This window comes from Scyliorhinus canicula, chromosome 13, assembly GCF_902713615.1.
Source record: "Scyliorhinus canicula chromosome 13, sScyCan1.1, whole genome shotgun sequence".
Taxonomy (NCBI): domain Eukaryota; kingdom Metazoa; phylum Chordata; class Chondrichthyes; order Carcharhiniformes; family Scyliorhinidae; genus Scyliorhinus; species Scyliorhinus canicula.
In genome coordinates this window covers 118202173-118225120 of record NC_052158.1, presented here as the reverse complement: position 1 = coordinate 118225120, position 22948 = coordinate 118202173, and the positions used below count along the sequence as shown (strand labels likewise).

At 47.4% G+C, this 22948-nt stretch overlaps 1 protein-coding gene across 4 annotated transcripts in view; it reads right to left on the bottom strand.

The window, feature by feature from the left end:
• The window catches only part of LOC119976591 (lisH domain-containing protein ARMC9), a 234618-nt gene that overhangs the window by 37604 nt on the left and 174066 nt on the right, over positions 1–22948 (bottom strand). For all 4 annotated transcript variants that reach the window (XM_038817196.1, XM_038817194.1, XM_038817198.1 and 1 more), the window contains 6 exons: positions 20758–20897; positions 17306–17382; positions 11409–11483; positions 11205–11295; positions 10918–10973; positions 9551–9655 (listed from right to left, as the gene is read on the bottom strand). In XM_038817196.1, the coding sequence (XP_038673124.1) occupies positions 9551–9655; positions 10918–10973; positions 11205–11295; positions 11409–11483; positions 17306–17382; positions 20758–20897 (544 nt within the window). The remainder of the gene's footprint in view (positions 1–9550; positions 9656–10917; positions 10974–11204; positions 11296–11408; positions 11484–17305; positions 17383–20757; positions 20898–22948) is intronic.

Sequence of the window (22948 nt, the reverse complement as noted above, 5' to 3'; positions counted from 1 at the left end):
TATGACAGGCCCTTTGTCAACATACACACCTGAAAATTTGAAGCTTGGTTCACAAATTTGTAATTGGCTCTCACTTTTATTCATTCTTGTCATCCTTGATAGCTGAATTTCAGCAGCATGGTTGGTACCAAGCTAAGACTATCGAAGTATACTTAAGTTGGACAAGGATCCACAGTCAGTCGGAGCTGCTGATCAATCTTCCCCGAGTATTTACTAAATGATGCTTGAGGTGTGGTCTGTCTGTGTACACCGTAAGCAGTTAATGTTCTATCCCAGACAGCCAAGTGGTGAAGAGCATAACTGGAACCAATCTTCACACGCTTTTAAATGCTTTTACTTATGGATATACATGTTTAAAAAAAAAAACATTTTATTAAAGCATGTATGATTTCATAACAGCAATTACAAAAGTAAGCATAACTCAATAAATAATGCCTCCCCCCTCCCGCCCAAGCCAACAACCACACCCCGCCTGCATGGCTTACACAGTTTCCCAGTCCCTTCTCCTCCACTCTCTGGTATTGTCTAATCTAAACTATCTCCCCCTACTCTCCTCATTCCCTACCACCCCCCCCCCCCCCCCCCCACCTGCCCATCCCCGTTATTGTATCTGCTAACAGTTTAATTTCCCCCAAAGAAGGTGATAAACGGCTGCCACCTCCGGATGAACCCCAACGTTGGGTCCTCTGAGGGCGAACTTGATTTTCTCAACCCTGAGAAACCCGGCCATGTTGCGAACCCATATCCCTGATTGCGGGAGCGGAGTCCCTCCATGTCAATAAGATCCGTCTCCAGGCTACCAAGGAGGCTAAGGCCAAAACGTCAGCTTCTCTCGTTCCCTCGACTCCCGGGTCTTCCGACACTCTGAAAATCACCAGCTCTGAACTCAGTGCCACCCTTGTCTTTAAAACCGTGGACATGACATCGGCAAATTCCTGCCGGAATCCCCAAAGCTTTGGACATGTCCAAAACATGTGGACATGTTTTGTGGACCTGCCCGCACACCGCCCACACCCATCCTCCACCCCTTCAAAAACCTGCCCATCCAGGCCACCGTCATGTGTGCCCGGTGAACCACCTTGAATTGTATCAGGCTGAGTCTGGCACATGATGAAGACACGTTGACTCTACTCAGAGCATTCTCCCACACACCCACCTCAAGTTCCTTGCCCAACTCATCCTCGCATTTACGCTTTAGCTCTCCTATCTGGGTTTCCTCCCACTCCAGAAGCTCTTTAAAAATTTCCGAGACCTTCCCCTCCCTCACTCCCATTGTTGAAACTACCTTATCCTGTATGCCCTGCCTCTGTACAAAGTCCCTCACCTGCAAATAACAAAATCCATTCCCTCCCGGCAGATCAAACCCCTCCTCCAAATCCTCCAAACAACAAAATCTCCCATCGATAAACAGATTCCCCAGCCTCTCAATCCCCGCTCTCAGCCATCTCCGAAGCCCCCATCCAACCTCCCCGGCAATAACCGGGGGTTCCCACAAATTGGAGCCCACACGAACGCTCCCTCCACCCCCATATGCTTCCGCCACTGCCCCCAAACGCTCAGAGCTGCCACCACAACTGGGGGCTTGTGAAGTACCAAGCCGGCGAGAACGGCAGAGGTGCCGTTACCAGAGGCCCTAAGCTTGTGCCCCTACATGATGCTGCCTCCACTCGTTCCAATACTGACCCCTTTCCCACTATTCACTTTCTGATCATGGCTATATTTGCCGCCCAGTAGTAATTCCTAAAGTTTGGTAACGCCAGCCCTCCTCTCCCGGCCCGCTCCAACAGTACCTTCCTTACTCGTGGGGTTTTACCTGCCCATACAAACCGAGAGATCACTGCATTGACCCTTTTATCAAAAACCTTTTGGGATAAAAATATGGAGACACTGGAAAATAAACAAAAATCTCGGGAGAACTGTCATCTTTATGGTCTGTACCATCCCCGCCAGTGCCCTCCTTCATTTGTGCAACCAACTAAGCCAGATTTAATTTATGTAACTGCTCCCATCCCCGCGTCACCTGAATTCCCAAGTATCGAAAACTCCGTCCCGCCACTTTAAACAGCATCTCCTCAATCTCCTCTCCTGCCCCCTCGCTTGGATCACAAAGACCTCACTTTTACCCATATTCAATTTATACTCCGAGAACTGGCCAAATTCCCAAAGGATCCGCATAATCTTTCCCATCCCCTCTAACGGGTCAGAAATATCCAGGAGTAGGTTGTCCGCCTACAATGAGATCCTGTGCTTCACCCCACCCCGGACTAATCCTTTCCAGCCCTTTGATGCGCTCAGCGCTAAAGCCAATGGCTCTATAGCCAAGGCAAACAGCAATGGAGAGAGTGGACATCCCTGCCTCGTTCCCCGGTGCAGTCTAAAATAATCCAAGCTCACTTGGTTCGTCAGCACACTGGACCCTGGTACCTGGTACAGCAACCGGACCCAGTCTACAAAGCCCTGCCCAAACCCAAACCGCCCAGGACCTCGCACTAATAATTCCACTCCACCCGGTCGAAGGTCTTTTCCGCATCCATAGTGACCACCTCCCTGCTTTCGGAGGGCATCATGATAACATTCAGGAGCCTTCTAATGTTGGCCATTAACTGCCTTGCTTTGACAAATCCCATCTGGTCCTCCCCTAACACCACTGTGACACATTCCTCTATTCTCGAGGCCAAAACCTTGGCCAGCAATTTGGCATCTACATTCAGTAGGGAGACTGGCCTGTATGGCCCAAATTGTTCTGGGTCCGTCTCCCGCTTCAGAATCAGGGAGATCGAAGCCTATGACATTGTTGGGGGAAGGACACCTCGCTCCCTAGCCTCATTAAACGACCTAACCAGCAACGGACCCAGTACCCCAGAAAACTTCTTATAGAATTCCACTGGGTAACCATCTGGCCCCGGGACCTTGCCCGACTGCAGAGCCACCAATCCCTCCACTACTTCAAAGAGTCCGATTGGGGCTCCCAGACCCTCCACCAATGCTTTTGCCATCCTCGGAAACTGCAGACTATCCAAAAACTGCCTTATCCCCTCCACCCCGGCTGGGGGATCCAACGCGTAAAACCTAGTATAAAATTCCCTGAACCCCTGTTTAACCCGCTGGGTCGAAGATCATGTTACCCCCTCTAACCTTCACTATTCTTATCTCCCTAGCTGCCTCCCATTATCTGAGTGGGTGTGTTCACATCCTGCTGGCCATCTCCCCATACTCACACCGCCCCTCTCGCCTTCCTCAACTGCCCTACCGCCTTCCCTATAGATAGCAGACCAAACTCCATCTGTAACTTCTGCCGCTCCTTTAACAACCCCGCTCCGGGGCCTCCGGGTGCCTCCTGTCCACCTGGAGAATCTCCCTAACCAGCCTGTCCATTTCCGCCCGTTCCACCTTCTCCCTATGAGCCTGTAGCGAAATAAACTCTCCCCTAACTACTGCCGTCAACGCCTCCCATACCTTTGCTGCCTAAACTTCCCTTGTGTCATTTATCTCTACATAGTTCTGGATGGCCTCCCTCACCCGCACACACCTCCTCATGTGCTAACAGTCCTACATCTAATCTCCAGTGCAGGCGCTGCCCCCCCTCCTTGATTGAGATACATGTTACAAACCTCCTAATCTAATGATCATAGTTTCAGTTTACTTCTAAATATAGGAATACAAGTGAAGAATCCTCAGTTAATGCCCATCACTTGAACATAATTAAATACTCAAATGAGTGGTGCAGTGGTTAGCACTGCTGCCTACGGCGCTGAGGACCCGGTTTCAATCCCAGCCCTGGGTCACTGTCTGTGCAGAGTTTGCACATTCTCCCCGTGTCTGCCTGGGTTTCACTCCCACAACCCAAAGATGTGCAGGTTAGGTAGAGTGGCCACCCTAAATTTCTCCTTAATTGGAAAAAAATAATTGGGTACTCTAAATTTAAACAAAAAAAAAGCTGCTTTCTCTCGTTGTGACCAAGTACTTGCCTTCGCCATCTTTGTCAAAAGTAGCTTTCAGAAAGACCTCAAGAATTGGTGCTGTGTTCCTTGCTCGAACTGCAGCCTTGGTCCCGTTGATGCATGTGGTCCATATGGGGGTATATATAATTTCCCTGGGCCCGGACCGTGTAGGACACTGGCCCTGTTGCATGGACGATCATGCCAGGGATCCATGTGGGTCCCATCCCAAAATTTTGGACGAAGACCACATCGCCTGTTTCTAAGATGTGGATTTTTGGGCCCCGATGTGCGTCACTTCTGGAGCGGTCCTAAACGGACCTGCCCCCCAACATTGGGGAGGACGAGACTGAGGCGGGTCCTGAGCTGTCGCCCCATGACTAATTCAGCTGGTATGATCCCGGTTGTGGCAAGCGGCGTTGTGTGCTACCTAAAAAGGAAACGCACCAATTGTGTCTCCCAGGATTCTATGGGCGTCTTTTACATTGTCCTGTTAAAGGATTGGACCCCCTGTTTCGCCAACCCGCTTGACAGCAGGTGGTAAGGGGCAGTACGTATCTGCCAGATGCCATTTGCAGCCAGAAACGATGCAAACTCCTGGCTGACGAATATCATTCCATTGTCAGATATCAGGACTCGGGCAACATGTGTGCATGGAAGATGCCCCGTAGTCTGTCCACAGTGGCTCGTGTGATTGCAGTGGGAACCTGGGGCAGGATTCTCCGATAATGCGGCAGAGTCCCCGCGCTGTCGTGAACACCGTCGCGTTTCACGACGGCCCCAAGCTGCCGCGGTCACGAGCAATTCAGGGCCCGAAAATGGGCTAGTAGTAGGGCCGCGCAGAACCCAGGGGGCCTGGCGCAAAAGCAGCGTCGTCATCGCGCGACACCCGACTGATGCCACGTACCGTCATTTAAAGTGCGCGATCCGTGCACAGGATCCAAGACGATGAGATGGCTGAGCCCCGATGAGCCACTCCCAGGTTCCGCGACACAGACCTGGACACCCTGCTGGATGAGGTGGAAGAACGCAGGGCCATTCTCTGCCCAAGACGTGGGCATCGCCAACCGTCAAGCAGTGTGAGGCATGGCTGGCGTGAGGTTGGCACCGCGGTCAGTGCTGTGGGGCACATCCCCAGCTCTGGGGAGCAGTGTAGGAAGAAGCTCCATGACCTCACAAGGGCTGCCAGGGTAAGTGCCCCGAGAGGCCCCCCCCGGGTCAACCCCCCCACCCCAACCACATCTCGCAGCAAACCCAACCCCCCCCACCCCACCCCACCCCGGACATGCTGGGGGGGTGGGGGGGCCTCAGGGGGCACAACATTGTGCACGACCCACATGAGCAGCACAACCCCCCTGAGAGATGCCATGGCGTGGCTCCAACTGTCCCCCCACCCGGCAATAATGTAGCCTATATCTGCACGCCCTGATGATAACCGCCTAATTGTGATGCTTTATCCAACCCTCCCCCACAGGATAAGACTGCTCACAACCACCGTGAGGGTATGAGAACCGAAAGGGGATCACCTGTGCTGCACCCCCTAACTGTTCATGAGCAGAGGGCCCTAGACCTCGCTGCGGGATCCACCACCCGGTAGGTAGCGCCATGCCAGGTTGGAGGCGCAGAAGCAAGTGAGACAACCCTGCATTGCTACCCCCCCCCCCCCCCAGCCCGTCACCCCCCCTCACACTGCCCCCTCTACCCCCAAACCCCTTCCCCCTCACACTCTGCCCACTCCACCCCTTAACCCCTCCCCCCTCACAATGCCCACTCCACCCCTAAGCCCTCCCCCCCAACCCCCCCTCACACTCTGCCCCCTCCACCCCTTCCCCCTTCCCCCTTCCCCCTCACAGTGCCTCCTCCACCACTGTACACCCGGCCCAGCGTGTCTAATGAACCCCGCATCATTGTGTTCCCCAGGGCCAGGGGCCGATTGTCCAGAGTTGTCTCGGACAAGACGCAGCCGTCCAGCCACAACCTCAGCTTCCGCCCAGACGGTTCCCGGGTTCCTGGAATTACTGGAACCATCCAGATACCTGATGCATATGGAGACTCAGGGACTGAACAACGGGATGACGGCCGTCTTCCAGCATCTGCAGACGCAGTTGGAGGAGTCCATTCGCGTGCAGGAGCAGGGAGTGGTGCCGCTCATCGCAGCCACCCAGGCCGACACCGCACGGGTGGCGTCCGCGGTGGAGGCAATGGAGGAAACGGTTTCGGCCATCGGTCACATTCTGCAAGGCGTTGGGCTTCATGTGCACGCGTCATCCGTGGCCCAGGAGAGGGCTGCCCTCTCACAAGCAGCCATCTCCCAGAGCCAACATTGCTGCCGCGCTCCGGGTCTGGCCCAGTCCCAGCAGTCCATCGCCGAGAGCATCGGCCGCCTAGCGCACGTGCTGGATGGCGTAGTGCATTCACAGGTAGAGGTTGCATAGTCCCTGACAGGGATGGCGCACTCCCTGGGCTTCGTCGCTGCGAACGCTTGGACCCTGGTCGATACCGCTGCAGGCCTCCAGGAGTGGCAGCGCCAGGTGTTGGTGGTGCGACAGCGCATGTCTCAGATCGCACCTCCGTCCCACAGTGAGGCCCCAGGGCCACCGGGCTCCCAGAGGGAGGAGGTGGTTCTGGGGCCCGTCCCAGTAACCCCAGCAAGGGGGGTCCCTGAAAACGTGGCCTCCCCCCGTTCCGTCCCTGCCGCATCTGGTGCTTTACCATCTGGGGATACACCTAGGCGCAGTGGTAGGGCCCGTAAGAAGCTAGACACATAGTTAGTTGGCACGAGTGCAGGGCACAGCTTAGTTGTAGGGGCTGGGGAAACTGCCTGTCAATGTCACGATTAAAGTCAATGTTGCACTGAATTTTGAAGACTCTGTGCTATGTCCGGTGCCAGGGGGTCGTGAGGGAGACTGAGTGGCGCTGGGGTTTACGTTCGGTGCAACGGTGATGCCGGGTGTCTCCCCCCGCGACCGAACGTCGTCGTCCTCGGCACACCGACGCCAGCCACCCTGCATGGGCATGTGATGGAGTGTCTGTGATGAATACAGTGACCACCGAGGTGGAGGGTTCAGCTATTGCCATGAGTCAGACTTTGTCTAACGAATCTGAGCTCACAGCTCATCGCAGAGCGGGCTGTCATCATTCAACATGGCACAGATCACACCTGCTTACACAGTGCCAGTGTTCAGTGAATCTCTCCCCTGCAGTGTGTGAGCCGTGCGGCCACCAACACGTCGCGTGCCCGCTGTCCTCGACGGTGCCGTCGTGCAGCCTCCCGGCCATAAACAGCATCCGGGTCGTGTCTGTGCCCGGCGCCCCACCGCCCACTCTGATGCACGTCATCCTCTTCCTCCTCCTCGTTTGCGGTTTCTCCGCTGCCATCGGGTACTCCCTGTGCCTCCTCCACCAGGGCATCACTCCTCTGCATGGCTATGTTGTGCAGCGCACAGCAGTCCACAACTATGCGACAGGCCCTGTCGGGGTGGTCCTGCAGGGCCTCTCTGGAGCGGTCCAGGCACCTGAATCGCATCTTCAGCAGTCCGAAGCACCGCTCCACCACACCCCTGGTTGCTGAATGGGCCTCGTTGTTGGCCTGGGGCTTCCGTATTGGCGTCATCAGCCATGTCCTCAACAGATAACCCCTGTTGCCCAGCAACCAGCCCCTCAGTTGTGGGAAGGGGGGGGGGGGGGGGGGGTCCCCCGAATATTGCGGGGATGAACGACTGTGCCAGAATGTAGGCGTCATGCACACTCCCGGGGTACTGTGCGCATACTTGCATGATCCTCATGTGAGGGTCGCAGACCACCTAAATGTTTATCGAGTATGTGCCCTTCCTGTTCATGAACACTTCCCTGTTTTCTGCAGGCAGGCGCTTGGGGACGTGCACTCTATCGATGACACCCTGGACCATTGGTATCCCAGCCACTTTGGCGAATCCACATGCCCGTGCTTCCTGCGAGGTGGCATATATGTGCGAACGTCTCCCTGCTGAACCGTAGTCTCCTCCTGCATGCCCTGTCCGGTAGGGCCTCGAAGGACATTCAGTCACGGTAAACCCTAGGCCTCGCTGAGCGCCTGTGGCGCCCTGGCACCAACAGCACTGGCTCCTCCTCCACTCACCTCCTCGCTCCTCATCGTCAGCCAGCATGACTGGCTGCCGATTTTATTTACCAGGTGTGAACAGCGATGGTGTGACCCCTGAATAGCTGGGGTACCGGAGAATCCCCGTTGTGAGTGTCTCGGGTGAGTCTCCAGCTGGCGTGACGCCAACCTCGACGGGGCCGTTCTCGCCGGTTGGGAGAATGGCGGGACGCCGTCGGACCAGCGTCGCGCAATATAATGGCATGGTCGGCGATTCTCCCAACCGGCTCGGTTTCGGAGAATCCCACCCCTGGTGTACCTCCAGTCACTTAGAGTGGGCGCCCACAAGCATGATGAATGTGGCCCCCTGAAGTGGGCTGGCAAAAGCTATGTGGACCAGCGACCATGGTTTCCAGGGCCACTCCCAGGGGTGCACCCGGGCCGCCGCCGGGGTTTTTTGGATTCTCTTGGCATGCAGCATAGCCACCTCCTCGTTCACAAGAGTCTAATCCGGGCCATCGAATATAACTGCGGGCCAGCATTTTAATTTTGACCACCCCTGGAAGTGTGTTGTGCAGGTCGTCCAATAAGATGCGGAAACATGCTTGGGCATGACCATCCGCGTCCCCCACAAGAGGATGCCATCTTCGATACTCCATAGCACCTCCCCATTGCACATCAGATTACACCAGGAAATCTAATCATGTGGACCCTGACCCCATATCGCTTTTAGGTATTCCAAAATCTATACAGTAGTCCCCCGTTATACCGCGCTCCGCAATACCGCGGTTCGCGATATACCGCGGGGGGGCTGATGGACCCCAACTGTCAGTTGTGTCAATTTCAGCGGCCGGCTCACTTTGATCCGGAGAAGGAAGCTGCTCTCACTGAAATAATCAGCCGGCCGCTGAAATTGACACTGCCCGCTGCTCTCTCCCTCCAATCCAACTTTTAAGTTTTAATGTTTCTGATTGGAGGGAGAGAGCAGCCGGCAGTGTCAATTTCAGCGGCCAGCTGATTCTGACATGACCTTCAACCAAGGCAGCTATTTTATGGAAATCGTGCCCCAGCCATTATGTCCTGAATCCCACCTTTTACATGAATAGTCCACCTTTGCTAAATAGCTAGGAGCAAAATTAGTTTTTTTATTTGACTTAACAACCGTAGATATTTCACAATCACCTTCAATAACAAAAACCATTCCAAATCAATCTACTCCCAAAAGCATGTAAAGGTGACTCTTTGAATTTCAGTGCAATTTATTACGTGTTTTGCAATTGATGATACAGTGAATTAAAAGTGGAGGAAGTAGAAACTTGGCGAGATTGACCAATTACTGACATGACCTTCAACCAAGGCAGCTATTTTATGGAAATCGTGCCCCAGCCATTATGTCCTGAATCCCACCTTTTACATGAATAGTCCACCTTTGCTAAATAGCTAGGAGCAAAATTAGTTTTTTTATTTGACTTAACAACCGTAGATATTTCACAATCATCTTCAATACTCAATATGTCTGTTAATGAACACCTACCCCTAGATATTCAGCTGTCAGTAGTTTTTCTCCTGATATCTCTCCAGGCTGAGGTTTTAGTATTTCAGCCTTGTCCAGGTCAGCTTCCATTGCATCCTGATCATCCTGTTATTGAGATTTTAATAAATTACTAAAGCAAATAAACATATTATACCTAAATAAACCAGGTTACACATATTTTCTTACTTTTGTACTATTATACCAGTCGGAAGCTGTGCAGCTTTTAAAAGGTTAAAACAAGGAAATGGCATTGAATATTGTAAGTGCCAAAGTATATCTATCCCATCATCCAGAACGAAGGATTGCAAATAGACAAAAACAAAGTAGATGCAACACTTGGAGGATTTGTCCCCTCAAAAATAGGAAATCTTTTGGAAATGTCTTTAAAGATTAGCATTAATTATGAGGACAAGTTTAGACAGACCAGTCAAACTTTCAATTACATTATTGTAAAAAGACAATTAAAAACATTGTACTCTTCAGGGGGAAAGTTAGCTCAGTTGGCTGGATGGCTGGTTTTTGAGGTTGAACGATGCCAACAGCGGGATTGAATTCCCGTACGGGCTGAGGTTATTCATGAAGGCCCACCTTCTCAACCTCGCCCGACGTGTGGAGACCCTTAGGTTAAATCACCGCCAGTGTGCTCTCAAAGGGAACAGCAGCCTATGATCCTCTGGAACTATCACTCCTCAGACTAGAGAAATAGTCCAAATGACAGAATCCTGAGTTGACTGCTAATATTTAAAAAAAAATAGCTTTATTCTCCTTTTTCACATTTTCTCCCAACATGGGCCTATACAACCCACACTCCATCGGATCCTTATCTTTTTTTAGCAACAGTGAAATCGATGCATGCACCAAGGTTTGTGGCAACACCCCCTTCCCTATCTCCTCTTCAAACATCCCCACCATCAGGGGTGCCAGCTTATCCTTGAATTTGTTATAATATTCTACCGGAAACCCATCCGGCCCTGCCACCTTCCCTGACTGCATCCTCCCAATCGCATCCTGCTCCACTATTGCTCCTTCTAATGTAGCCCTACCCCCACCCCTAGGCTCGGGTACTGTACGTTGGTGATTATTGAATTTGCTAGGTCTGTACTGGTTACAGCTGCTAGTATCATAGATATAAGCCAAATTTGATGTAATTGGCAGGGAGAAATAATTCTAGATGTTTCTTCTAGCCCTGAACATCTTCCTAGGTCTAAGAAGGACAACACTCCAACAGAAGCTTTTCAAAGGTCACACACACATTATCAAAATGGACACCCAGGGCTGGAGAAATATGTTGTATATGAATACTTGAGAAAAAAATAATGTGAACAAACCTTTTACTTTTACCAACTTTGAGAAAAAATGATTCTTACTTCATCATCATCTTCTTCCTCTTCATCATCAGAATCTGATTCTTCAAACACCTCCTCTGTCAGATGTGCAATCAAAAATTTTAGCCGTGTCATTTTGAAACACTGAAATGAATAGACTGCCAATTCACAGAAACTTTGAAAGTTAATTAGTAACATTTTACAATTGGTGTTTAATTCAGTTAAGTCATAAAATATGCACTATGCTTTTTTTTAAAAAACGCGATCTTTAGATTCCAAACAGCATTGAGAAAATATTTTCATCTGAATTACTTCTCTTGGACACTAACCTGAATTGAGTTGCTTTATAATAAACTCGAGCTGTCTGTTCATCTCAGTATTCCCTTCTTTAATGAAACACCAAAGAATTTCTTCCATGCCCTAGATATGTGTCGGTAAAGTGGCATAATGAAACCAAATCAAAGAAATAATCGAAAAATAAGATGTTTTTTTTCTGCTTTCTGCCCCCGCCCCTCCTCTACACTCATACCTACCATTGCTTTTGCCTCTTCGCGTATTGAAGGGATGGCGAGGATGCTGTATAAAGCTCCATTAACATATGGCCTTATCTGAAAGAAGCAGCTGGCATTCAGTTAATTTGTATTGGTAAAAAGAAGAGATTTTTATTGTTGCATAAGTAATTGATAATTTAATGGATCTGTTGGAAATATTTTGTTTTATGTTAAAAACTAGAAAAGGGATAAGACTTTAATTGGAACATGCTGCAGTTGTTTTTCTACATGTGATTAAAGCATAAACAGGTCTGTTTGATTATTAAATGGTAGATTACCAAAATCATGCTTCCAATAAATATCATAACCAGAACTGGATTCTGAAGTCATAACTGGATTTTGAAACATGCTATCTCATTTATACCCATGAGAAGAAGAAGCAATACAAACTAATCAAAAGGATTAATAGTAATACAGAACTTAAGTATTGCTGAAAAAATACATTTTGTCAAAACTTTTTGTTTTGCACTTATCAGGAGAATCACAAGAAGACTAAAGTTAGAGGAAACAACAACTTCATAATGCATGGGAAGAGAGGGCTGAGTGGCTGGGATTTTCACAGTACCTTCATTGTAGCGTTAATGTAAGCCTACATGTGCCAATAATAAAGATTGTTATAAGTGGATTCTGGCAGAAACACTGCCATGGAGGATGCATCAGTTAACGGTGACTGATAGTAAACTGCTAAGCAGTGTTTGAAAATTTAAATCAGGCAGCTCATCTCTGGTTGGTTAAAGTATTGCTCTGAGGATCACGGGCTGGGTTCACCGTTCTGGAGACTAAGTGCTGCCGCCAAGGTAGAATTGCAGGAACTGCTCCCTCTAGGAGTGTCGGCCAGGAGAAATTCAGGTCTTGCAAATGGACCACCACACTATCTACTTGCAGTCTGGCTGATTCCTAGCCCTGTTGGAATCTGATTCGCTGGGCTAGGGAATCGTGTTAATAGCCTGACAAGCTGGGGCAATTTTTAAGCGCTCCGCCTACCACAGACTGTCATTCTAGCCAAGAAGATTGCTGCCAGAAGACCAGCTCCAAGGTTCCAGCAGTCAGAGGTCGACCGAATGCTGGACGCATTCCACAAAGAATGCATCAGATCTAAGCTCTGCAGTCCCGCCAAGAATGGTGGTGGGCAATTAAACAACTCACTGGAGGAGGAGGATCCACAAATATCCCATCCTCAGTGATGGAGGAGCCCAGCACATATGTGCAAAAGACAAGGCTGAGGCATTCGCAACAAACTTCAGCCAGAATTGCCAAGTGGATGACCCATCTCAGTCTTCTCCGTAGGTCCACAGCATCCCAGATGTCAGTCTTCAGCCAATACGATTTACTCCATGTGATATTAAGAAATGGCTGAAGGCACTGGATATTGCAAAGGCTGTGGGCCCTGACAATATTCCAGCAATAGTATTCAGGACTCGTGCTCCAGAACTTGCCGCACCCGTAGCCAAGCTGTTCCCGTCAGCTACAACACTGACATCTACCTTGCAATGTGAAAAATTGCCCAGTGTTTCCTATACACAAGAACCATGACAAATGCCACTGTCAATTACCGTCCGATCAGTCTACTCTCCATCATCAACAAAGTAATGGAAGGAGTCGTCAACAATGCTATCATGTGGCACTTTCTCAGCATTAACCTGCTCACGGATGCTCAGTTTGGGTTATTATAGAACAGTACAGCACAGAACAGGCCCTTTGGCCCTCGATGTTGTGCCGAGCAATGATCACCCTACTTAAACCCACGTACCCGTAACCCAACAATCCCCCCATTAACCTTACACTACGGGCAATTTAGCATGGCCAATCCACCTAACCCGCACATCTTTGGACTGTGGGAGGAAACCGGAGCACCCGGAGGAAACCCACGCACACACGGGGAGGACGTGCAGACTCCACACAGATAGTGACCCAGCCGGGAATCGAACCTGGGACCCTAGAGCTGTGAAGCATTGATGCTAACCACCATGCTACCGTTCTGCTAGGCTCACTCAGCTCTTGGCCTCATTGCAGCCTTGGTTCAAACATGGTTCACAAGCAGCTGGCTGCCTGCACTTCTGATGTGCTGTGCTGTCTGGGATGACATCTAGAAGAAGCGGTAGAACACATAGAAATATAGGTGACACTTAAGTTGGAGTGGGGTAGATAGTAAGGGCACACTTATTGTAAATACTCACATTCAACACTTTTGCACCACCCATCCGATCTGTCTCTAACCTCTATCTCGCATTTGTGAAGGATGGACCGGGGGCGGTGGGACGCATGACACATGAATGATCCATATGGTTACACCTTCACTGAGAAGTGGCAGGGCATGGGGGCAGCAGTGTGAGCGTGCCTTGTGCAACAAAATCCCCAGTGAATGAGCCTTAACTGTTCACCATCTCCAGCGACCACCGTCCTACATTTTTGAGCCCGTGAGAAGGACCTGCCAGCACACATGCAGGGATCATCCAGCCGGGCAATGGAATATTAAATTGAAGACAGGAGTCATACTTTGTCCACAGAGCAATATTTCACAGCGAATCGTCATCATCCTTCTCCGTACAGTGGACAAGGCCCGCTGGTACTGCCAACATAGGCCAACACTCTGCGGTGATGCTGGTATGACCCTTGGTGGGGGAGGGGGAGCTCTGGTGGTAGTGGCAAGGAATTCAAGGCTTTGGATAAAGTGTAGCAAAATACTAGAGGGAAGGGGTTGAAGGACTAAGGCAGCGGGAAGGGGTAGAACAATTAAAGGAGAGGGAAATAAATCCCAATAATAATAATCTTTATTATTGCCACAAGTAGGTGTACATTAAGACTGCAATAAAGTTACTGTGAAAATCCCCCAGTCGCCCTGGAGAGGGTGAACTCCTCCTCTTCATGTGCGAGGCTTAGCCTCATCCAGCTCAAGGTACTGCACAGGGCTCATATGTCCGGGACGAGGATGAGCAAGTTTTTTGGGGGTGAGGACAGGTGCATTAGGTGTTCGGGGAGCCCAGCGAACCATGCCCATATGTTTTGGGCATGCCCGGCACTGGGGGAATTCTGGCAGGGGGTGGCGAGGACGGTGTCGAGGGTGGTAGGGTCCAGGGTCAAGCCAGGCTGCGGACTTGCGATATTTGGGGTTGGGGTGGAGCCGGGAGTGCAGGAGGCGAAAGAGGCCGATGTTTTGGCCTTTGCGTCCCTAGTAGCCCGGCGGAGGATCTTGCTGCAGTGGAAAGATGCGAGACCTCCAAGCGTGGAGACCTGGATGAATGACATGGCGGGATTCATTAAGCTGGAGAGGGTCAAATTCGCCCTGAGGGGGTCAGTACAAGGGTTCTTTAGGAGGTGGCAGCCTTTCCTCGACTTTCTGGCTCAACGATAAGGAACTAGGTCAGCAGCAGCAGCAACCCGGGCCGGGGGGAGGGGGGGTGTCTCAGGGGGGTATTGTTTAAGTTCATTTGCTTATTGTTAATTTATTATTTTGTTGTTTATTGGGTTTGGGGGGGGGGGGGGTTGTTACATGCGTTGTTACGGGTGCCGGGGGTGTTTATTATTATTGTTATTATTATTATTGTTCTGTTGATATATATTTTTCAAAAAATTCCAATAAAAATTATTTAAAAAAAAGAAAATCACCCAGTCGCCCGGGACTTATGGGAGGAAACCAGAGGACCCAGAGGAAACCCACGCAGACACAGGGAGAACGTGCAGACTCCACACATACAATGGCCCAAGCATGGAATCAAACCTGGGACCCTGGCGCTGTGAAGCAACAGTGCTAACCACTGTGCTACAAGGTTGGAAGGACTAAGGGAGAGGGAAGAAGGTGGAATCTGTGTAGATTGGGGGTTGAAGTGAGGTGGGGGGGGGGGCAGAGAGAGAGGTGGGACAGAGCGGCAGAGCTGCTGGTGGCCTGTCCTCCTAGTTGGTACATTAGAAGGTGATGAGGTTATCCCGTGTGTGGCGACCCTGGATCACACGTTGGGTCCCAGTTGTAAATACTTGCACCAATTCACACCCGTCTGACTCCCGGCTGAGAGGAGTGGAGCATCGTGGAGCGTTGCAGCATTGGGCTAAAAAGATTAAAATCCATGTAAACTGCAGTTTTGCATGGTGCCACCAGCATGTACAAGCATCGAGCATGTAGCTCGATGCCCGCCACCAAGGAATGGAAGCTTCATAACGAGACTGCCGCTCAGTACCGATTCTGTTTTTCGGCCGACGTTTGATTCTCCGCCAGTTCGGGAAACCTGCTGCGGTCGGTGGGAACAGAGAACCCCCCCCCCCCCCCCATGTTTTTCTGCAGCAATGCTCAAAAGGATTAAAAGGATTTGGATACCTACAAAAGCAGTGGTCGTTTCTATGCTTTCCTTCCCCTCAATAGAGCATTATTAAAACATAAACTGGTTTAACATAAGTTGCCATAATACAATATTGAAATTGAATTTGACAAATATTTTAAAAAGACTATAAAAGGATACTGTAGTAATCCAGAATTCACAAAGATAAAGGTTAAACTAAATTTATTTGAACTTAATAATAAAACCGCACCCTTAGCATACTACACTCGTGTCCAAGTCCAGGACTACCAGGAACTCCCAGTCCGGGTCTGGGATTATATTTATAAGGTTTGATAGCAAGTCCCAGCTGGACAGGCCTCCTCCCGTTACCATGGGAACTTGTACTCCACGAGCTCTACAATAAGATCAATGAGTAATCTCTTGTGGTCCTTGTGAGAGTTATCACAGATACAAAGGAAGAACAACTAAATTGGTTAGTGTGCACAGGGCTGTTATCAGCACAAATGTGATTGGCTAAAAGGCTATCTTACGTGCTTCAATCTGTATGATACGCGATCGCACACTTACGCAAAAACAGTTCACCCATTTCACTCTTATACTCGGGCTCGTTCCATCCTGCGCCTCTTCACAGAAATTTTCAAAAATAAGTTAATTAAGAGTAACCAATTATTTATTTCCCAATTAAGGGGCAATTTAGTGTGACCAATCCACCTACCCTACACATTTTTGGGTTGTGGGGGTGAGACCCACGCAGGTCAGGGGAATGTGCAAACTTCACACAGACAGTGCCCCAGGGCCGGAATCAAACACAGGTCCTCGGCACTATGAGGCAGCAGTGTTAACCACACTGCTATCGAGCTGCCCTGTCACTTCACAAAAATATGTGAAGTGAAGATTCCATCAGAAGATTACAAGATATTATCATCCTACCAAATGAAATGAAATGAAAATGAAATGAAATGAAAATCGCTTATTGTCAAAAGTAGGCTTCAAATGAAGTTACTGTGAAAAGCCCCTAGTCGCCACATTCCAGCGCCTGTTCAGGGAGGCTGGTACGGGAATTGAACCGTGCTTTCAAAGCCAGCTCTTTAGCCCTGTGCTAAACCAGCTTCTAAATGAACCTTTAGACCAGCATCTTGCACAATAAATGTTCAAAACAGTTAAAGGTGGCTTCATTTTACCTATTAAATTATTCAAACATTAGATTAATAATGATGACATAACTACTGTGTTTTTAAAGAAGAAGCAACATATTGCAGATTTTTAAAAAGCCTTGCACCTAGATATGTTCATCACACTTCAACTATAATCAATGTATATAGAAAGTAATTTTCCACAGGTTATTCTGATCTTGATAGAAGAGCAACAACTGCAGAATTTGCAAGTAGCTGCCAATCGAGAAAAACATGTAAGTTTCCTACAGTTAGCCTGTTTAACTCATTTTTCCACAGGAAGTATGCAGACAGAAAGTCCCAACTCCAGACTAATCCCAAACCATGCCGCGGACAAGTGTAGAGTGCAATAGTAAAATTTTTTAAAAATCAACTAAATTATTTCCAGAAACACAGTAAACACCGAGACTTGTAACATACACTTAAGAGATTGTACCTCATGATTTTCATGACCCAAAAGATCAGACAATACTTTCAATACCCGTCTTGCATCTTCAGCACATTTCCGTTTACCTGAAAGGCGATAACATGTGTTTTCTTTAGACTTTAGCTGGTTGAAGTACACAGGACTTTATTTATGAAACGTGATTATAGAATGAGCACGTCAGTTTGATTATTAAATAGTAGATCATCTGAATTATGCTTCCAATGTGTTGCAACAAACATAACCCGGGCCACATCAGGATTCTGACACATGCCTTCTCATTTATATCAATGAGAAATGGAACAATATTAACTAATCAAATGGATTAAAATTATTTTGTTTACCTTTAAAAGCAGTGGGGGTTTCTATTCAAATTGGTACCATTTTAATAACACAGGAATCCCAAATATATCTGAATTGCTAGAATTATCTGTGTAATTGTCTATTTCTTGGGATTTGGTTCAAATAGAAGCTGATCATGTGAAAAATTGGATGCCTACAAACAAAGAGCTGAACTTTACCTTCAATACAGGTCAGTCTGACTGCCCAAATGTATTTTAACAACTATCTAATAGAATTACACGAACAAAATTACATAATGGGTCCCAAATGAACACAGTGTCCTCTTTTGAATAGGAGTTCCTGCCCTCATTGAAAATCAGCTGTGAATGAACTGGTTGCAACATAATTTCTTGACAAATCTTTAGACCTGGGAGTTTGTACTGTCTTCTGTATGCTACTAACAGAATTAACTTGTTGGGTGTTTTGGACCATTTTTTTCTGGGGAGAGTATAAATGAATGCTGAACGCATTCAAAAAGTCAGCATCTCTCCGTTGTACCATTCGTGCTGAAATTGCATCTCAACTGCAAAAAAGATGATAAGAAATAGGAGCAGGAGTAGGTCTTTCAGCCTTTGAATCTGCTCCATCATTTAATAAGATTCTAGCTGATCTGATTGCGGCTTTAACTCCACTTTCCTGTCGTTCTTCATAACCCTTGGCTCCTTTGTCATTCAAAAATCTGTCTAACTCAGCCTGCACGGTGGCATTGTGGATAGCACAATCGCTTCACAGCTCCAAGGTCCCAGGTTCGATTCCGGCTTGGGTCACTGTCTGTGCGGAGTCTGCACATTCTCCCCGTGTCTGCGTGGGTTTCCTCCGGGTGCTCCGGTTTCCTCCCACAGTCCAAAGATGTGCAGGTTAGGTGGATTGGCCATGATAAATTGCCCTTAGTGTCCAAAATTGCCCTTAGTGTTGGGTGGGGTTACTGGGTTATGGGGATAGGGTGAAGGTGTTAACCTTGGGTAGGGTGCTCTTTCCAAGAGCCGGGGCAGACTCGATGGGCTGAATGGCCTCCTTCTGCACTGTAAATCCTATGAATATATTCAATGATCCAGCCTCCAAAGATCTCGAGAGAGAGGAGAATTCCAGAGATTAATGACCTTCTGAGAGAAGAAATTGCCCCTCATCTCAGTCTTAAATAGGAGTTCCCTTATTTTTAAACTGATCACACTCATTCTAGATTTGCCCAAGAGGGGAAACATCCTCTCAGCATCCATCTGTTAAGTCCCCTCAAATTTTATTTGTTTCAGTAAGGTAATTCTTCTAAACTCCAGTGGGAATTATGTTCAAAGCTGGCACTTACAATCTTCCCTTCTGCTACATTCCTCATCTCAGTCATGCCTCTGTTGAAATTGCTACACACACCTACATATGCAATAGAGCTAAACTGGGGAGTTTTGGAGTTTGCACATTCTCCCCGTGTCTGTGTGGGTCTCACCCCCACAACCCAAAGATGTGCTAAATTATCCCTTTATTGGACAAAAAAATGCATCAGACTTGTATTTCTTCTAGCAGTTGCTTTCAGATAAGAATAAATTGAAAGCTAAGGCTTGGACAACTTTTCAAGAATAAACAGGTTGGAGCATAAGAAACCAGAAGAGAGATACTCTCAATCCCGGATTTACGTTGAATTATGGGAGCTAATATGTCAGGCTAGATTTGAAGATCAGAATTCCTCTCAATATCCTTTGGTCAGATAGGAAAATAAAACAATGATAGCTACATTACTGGTTTTGGCACATTGTCAAATGCATCTTTCAGGGCGGCACGGTGGTGCAGTGGTTAGTACTGATGCCTACGGTGCCAAGGAGCCTGGTTCAATCCCAGCCCTGGGTCACTGTCCGTGTGGGAGTTTGCACATTCTCCCCATGTCTGCGTGTGTCTCACCCCCACAACCCAAAGATGTGCAGGGTCGGTGGATTGGCCACGCTAAATTATTCTTTAATTGGAAGAAAAATAAATGCATCTTTCACTGAAGTGCCAGACAGCATGGGTCAATCAGGCTGTGATGGATCCCAAGCTTAACTTTCAAAGTTTTGGCTCATGCATCAGAGTTTCTGGACAAGGTATCAAAAGATTGAGAGTCCTCATGCCTCAGGAGTTAGAAAATAATTTTTTTTAAATGAAGTGAAAAAGACAACTTCACCTTTGCCTACAAAACAAAAACTAAATGCACTGATGGCAGCTTTTCTGATTTTGGAAATACACTCAAGGTTTGTTCAAGAGATGCTGTGACAAATTTCAGATCTGCATCCTACATTCACTAAGGGTTAGCACATTAGTCTCTGCCTTAAGAGGCTATCTGAACTATGATCGTTACTGCCTAATATCTAGTAATATGAAAAAGGTGGTTGGTTGAGGTCATTGCAATGTTGCTATGTTGTTATGTGAACCAGCTGCTTTGAACGTACATATAACCCTATGCATGTATCTACTCATTTCCAAAAAGTGGACAAATGAACTTTTCAATGACATACGGCAAGTTCTAAACCAATGGGTTGCTTTTTTCTTTACAAACAAATGTCCAACAAGAAAACATTTATTGTGAATTTTACCCTATGTCGCATCACCCCACATACAGAAAAATAAGGAAGAAACAAAGCATGCCACACCTTACTTCTTTATCTTCCTATGGTAGTTATGGAAAATACCACCTTGGGCACATGCTTTGACTGAGTCTAATTGTGCTGAATCCTAATCTGCATCCACAGATGCTGCATGTTGTGGATTTAACCTCTGTTCAACTCATTTTAGCTTAAATAGCTGTTTCTTAATACACAAGTCCTCCTAAGTTTTAAAATCAACATTTTGAAACAACAAAACATATTTTGGACATTTGGATAAAGCCAGGATCCTGTAAAGCATTTTGAAAGGTACAAGCATTAATTTCCAGTGCGGTGATTGAATTCTGCTTTTTTCAGAAAATATGCACTTTCACAACCTGCAGAAGATGATTTCCACTGTGTATCAGATGTGGCAAAATCATGAGCATGTTCTTTATAAAGGTGTTTGTGATTTTGCTATACCTGGTGCATAGTGAAAATATGCCCTTTATATCCTTTAACTCTTCAAAGTGCAATCACAGAGAAAGATCTCAACCTGGCCAGTAATGTATACTGTACCTTGGGTACGAAGGCAGAGGTTCATAAACAGTGCAATAGAGTATTCCAAAGTGTAATCCGACAAGGAATCAGAATCCTCCAGTACGCTCAACAGCCAGAAAATAATGTTATCTCTGACCATAGCTGACTGCAGTGCTCGTCTGAAAAGGATGTAAATGTTAATGCATGTTAATTATATTGTTAAGTTGAAGGATAACGTGTGGAACATATTAAGTGTTTTGAACACATTAAAAGTAGATTGAGGGATCATTAAGAGTATCAGTAGTTAAGAGTCAGACATATGTAATGCTGCATTCTGTAAATAAACCAATTATCAAGAAAAGGATTGTATCTTGTTTCATACTTCATCCCCTGGCTTGGGATTCATTTAACAGTAAAGAGTGCTTTTTGCAGCAATGTCCCATGAGTTTGCAGGAACATTCCAGTTGCAGAATACTATATTTTATTACTGATATTAGAAAACAAACCATTTGGATGGACAAATTTCCGTGGGCTGGAACTGCCAGTGGGATCGGTACAAGGTACAGCAATGATTTAAAACTTGCGATCCCAGAAGGCGTGTCGATACCCAACGCCTCTGGACAGTCTATGGTTTTCAAAATTTGGGTGATGTTAGGGAAAAGGGAATCGCTCACATCCTATTAATGGCTCATTAAGTTCCTATTGAATCTTAAGGGGCCTGGGAGGTTGGCACTGCAATCATCAAAGGAGATTTCAGGGAAAAGTCATCGTACATCATTACACAGTAGTTAGCTCTGATGTTTCACAGCACTAGGGTCCCGGGTTCGATTCCCGCTGGGTCACTGTCTGTGCGCAGTCTGTACTTCCTCCCCGTGTCCGCGTGGGTTTCCTCCATGCGAACAATATTCCCATTACTGGATCCACCTCAGAAAGGCAAAATGCATTCGTGATTTTTTCCATCTCAAATAGCTCCCTGACCAAGATTTGTAGGTTGGGCATGTGGGTTTCAGCCAATTGAGGGTAATTTCTCTCATGGCAGCTATAAGCAAAATTTGCTAAAGATAATTATATTGTCTCCCTCCCATCCCTTCTGTAATTGTCCCCAATAGAGCAGTTAGGGAAGTAAATTACTGCGGATGCTGGAATCTGAAACCAAAGAGAAAATGCTGGAAAATCTCAGCAGGTCTGGCAGCATCTGTAGGGAGAGATCGGCCGGCTGAAGGGCAGTGAGCCATATGCACGTGCGCATATGGCTCACCACCTGTCAGACGGCCAATCTCGCCCTACGGATGCTGCCAGGGAAGTCTATGGATGTCCATGTGGAATACCTCGGTCAGTGTTTTGAATATCCTATCCCAATATTCCTTTAACTTTAAGCACGACCAGAATGTCCGTAAGTAATGACCAATTAGTTCTCCAGTCTATCCAGCAACAGCTTATACTGGAGGTGCCAACTTCTACACTAACATGTGGTGTTCTGAAGTACCGAGTAATGAGATTCTATTTCTCTTCTCTCCAAATATATGAGAAAGTAACGCAACGCGCCTCAGAACAGATTTTGTTCCAGTTTTCCATTGGTATTTCCTGTTATAGTTCCGCTTCCCATTTCCTTTTAGTGTCTAAGGAATTACTAATCACCATGGAGAGCAAAGTCTGATGTATACAGGATATTACTTATCCCCTAGAGGCACCTCGTCGAATGCTTGCAAAGTATGACTCTATTGGAGAAGTAATAACTTTGCTTAGGTCTTTGTGTTTCAAAAGAAAGTGTCTTACTCGTCGGTATTTAAAAACAAAATCAATATTAGGAAGGCCAAATTCCCCTCTGATCTGCTCAAATGATTTTCAAGTATCTTGCTGAAAGAGCTGGTGAAGGAAGGTGAGCCCATATTCAGACCCAGTCTGAAAGCCCATATGACGCATAGAGAGTGTCAAGTGGGGGCAAAGTTTTTTTATAGACCAATAGTGTTCCGAGTCGAGACTGAGCTGAGTAAATCAAATCATTTCTGAATTTCTTTCTAAATATTGATAATCCATCTTGTCCATTAAAGTTTCTCCAAGTTCAGCCATCGCATTCCTACTCTGCCTGTTAACCAAGCTGTCATGGATTTTAGCTGAGTGGCCCAAAAATAGAATTTAAAATTTGGGAATGCTAAACCTCCTTCCGACTTTGTAAGCTACAATGTTTCAAATTGCCTTCTGGGTCATTTTCCTTGCCATATGAACGGGA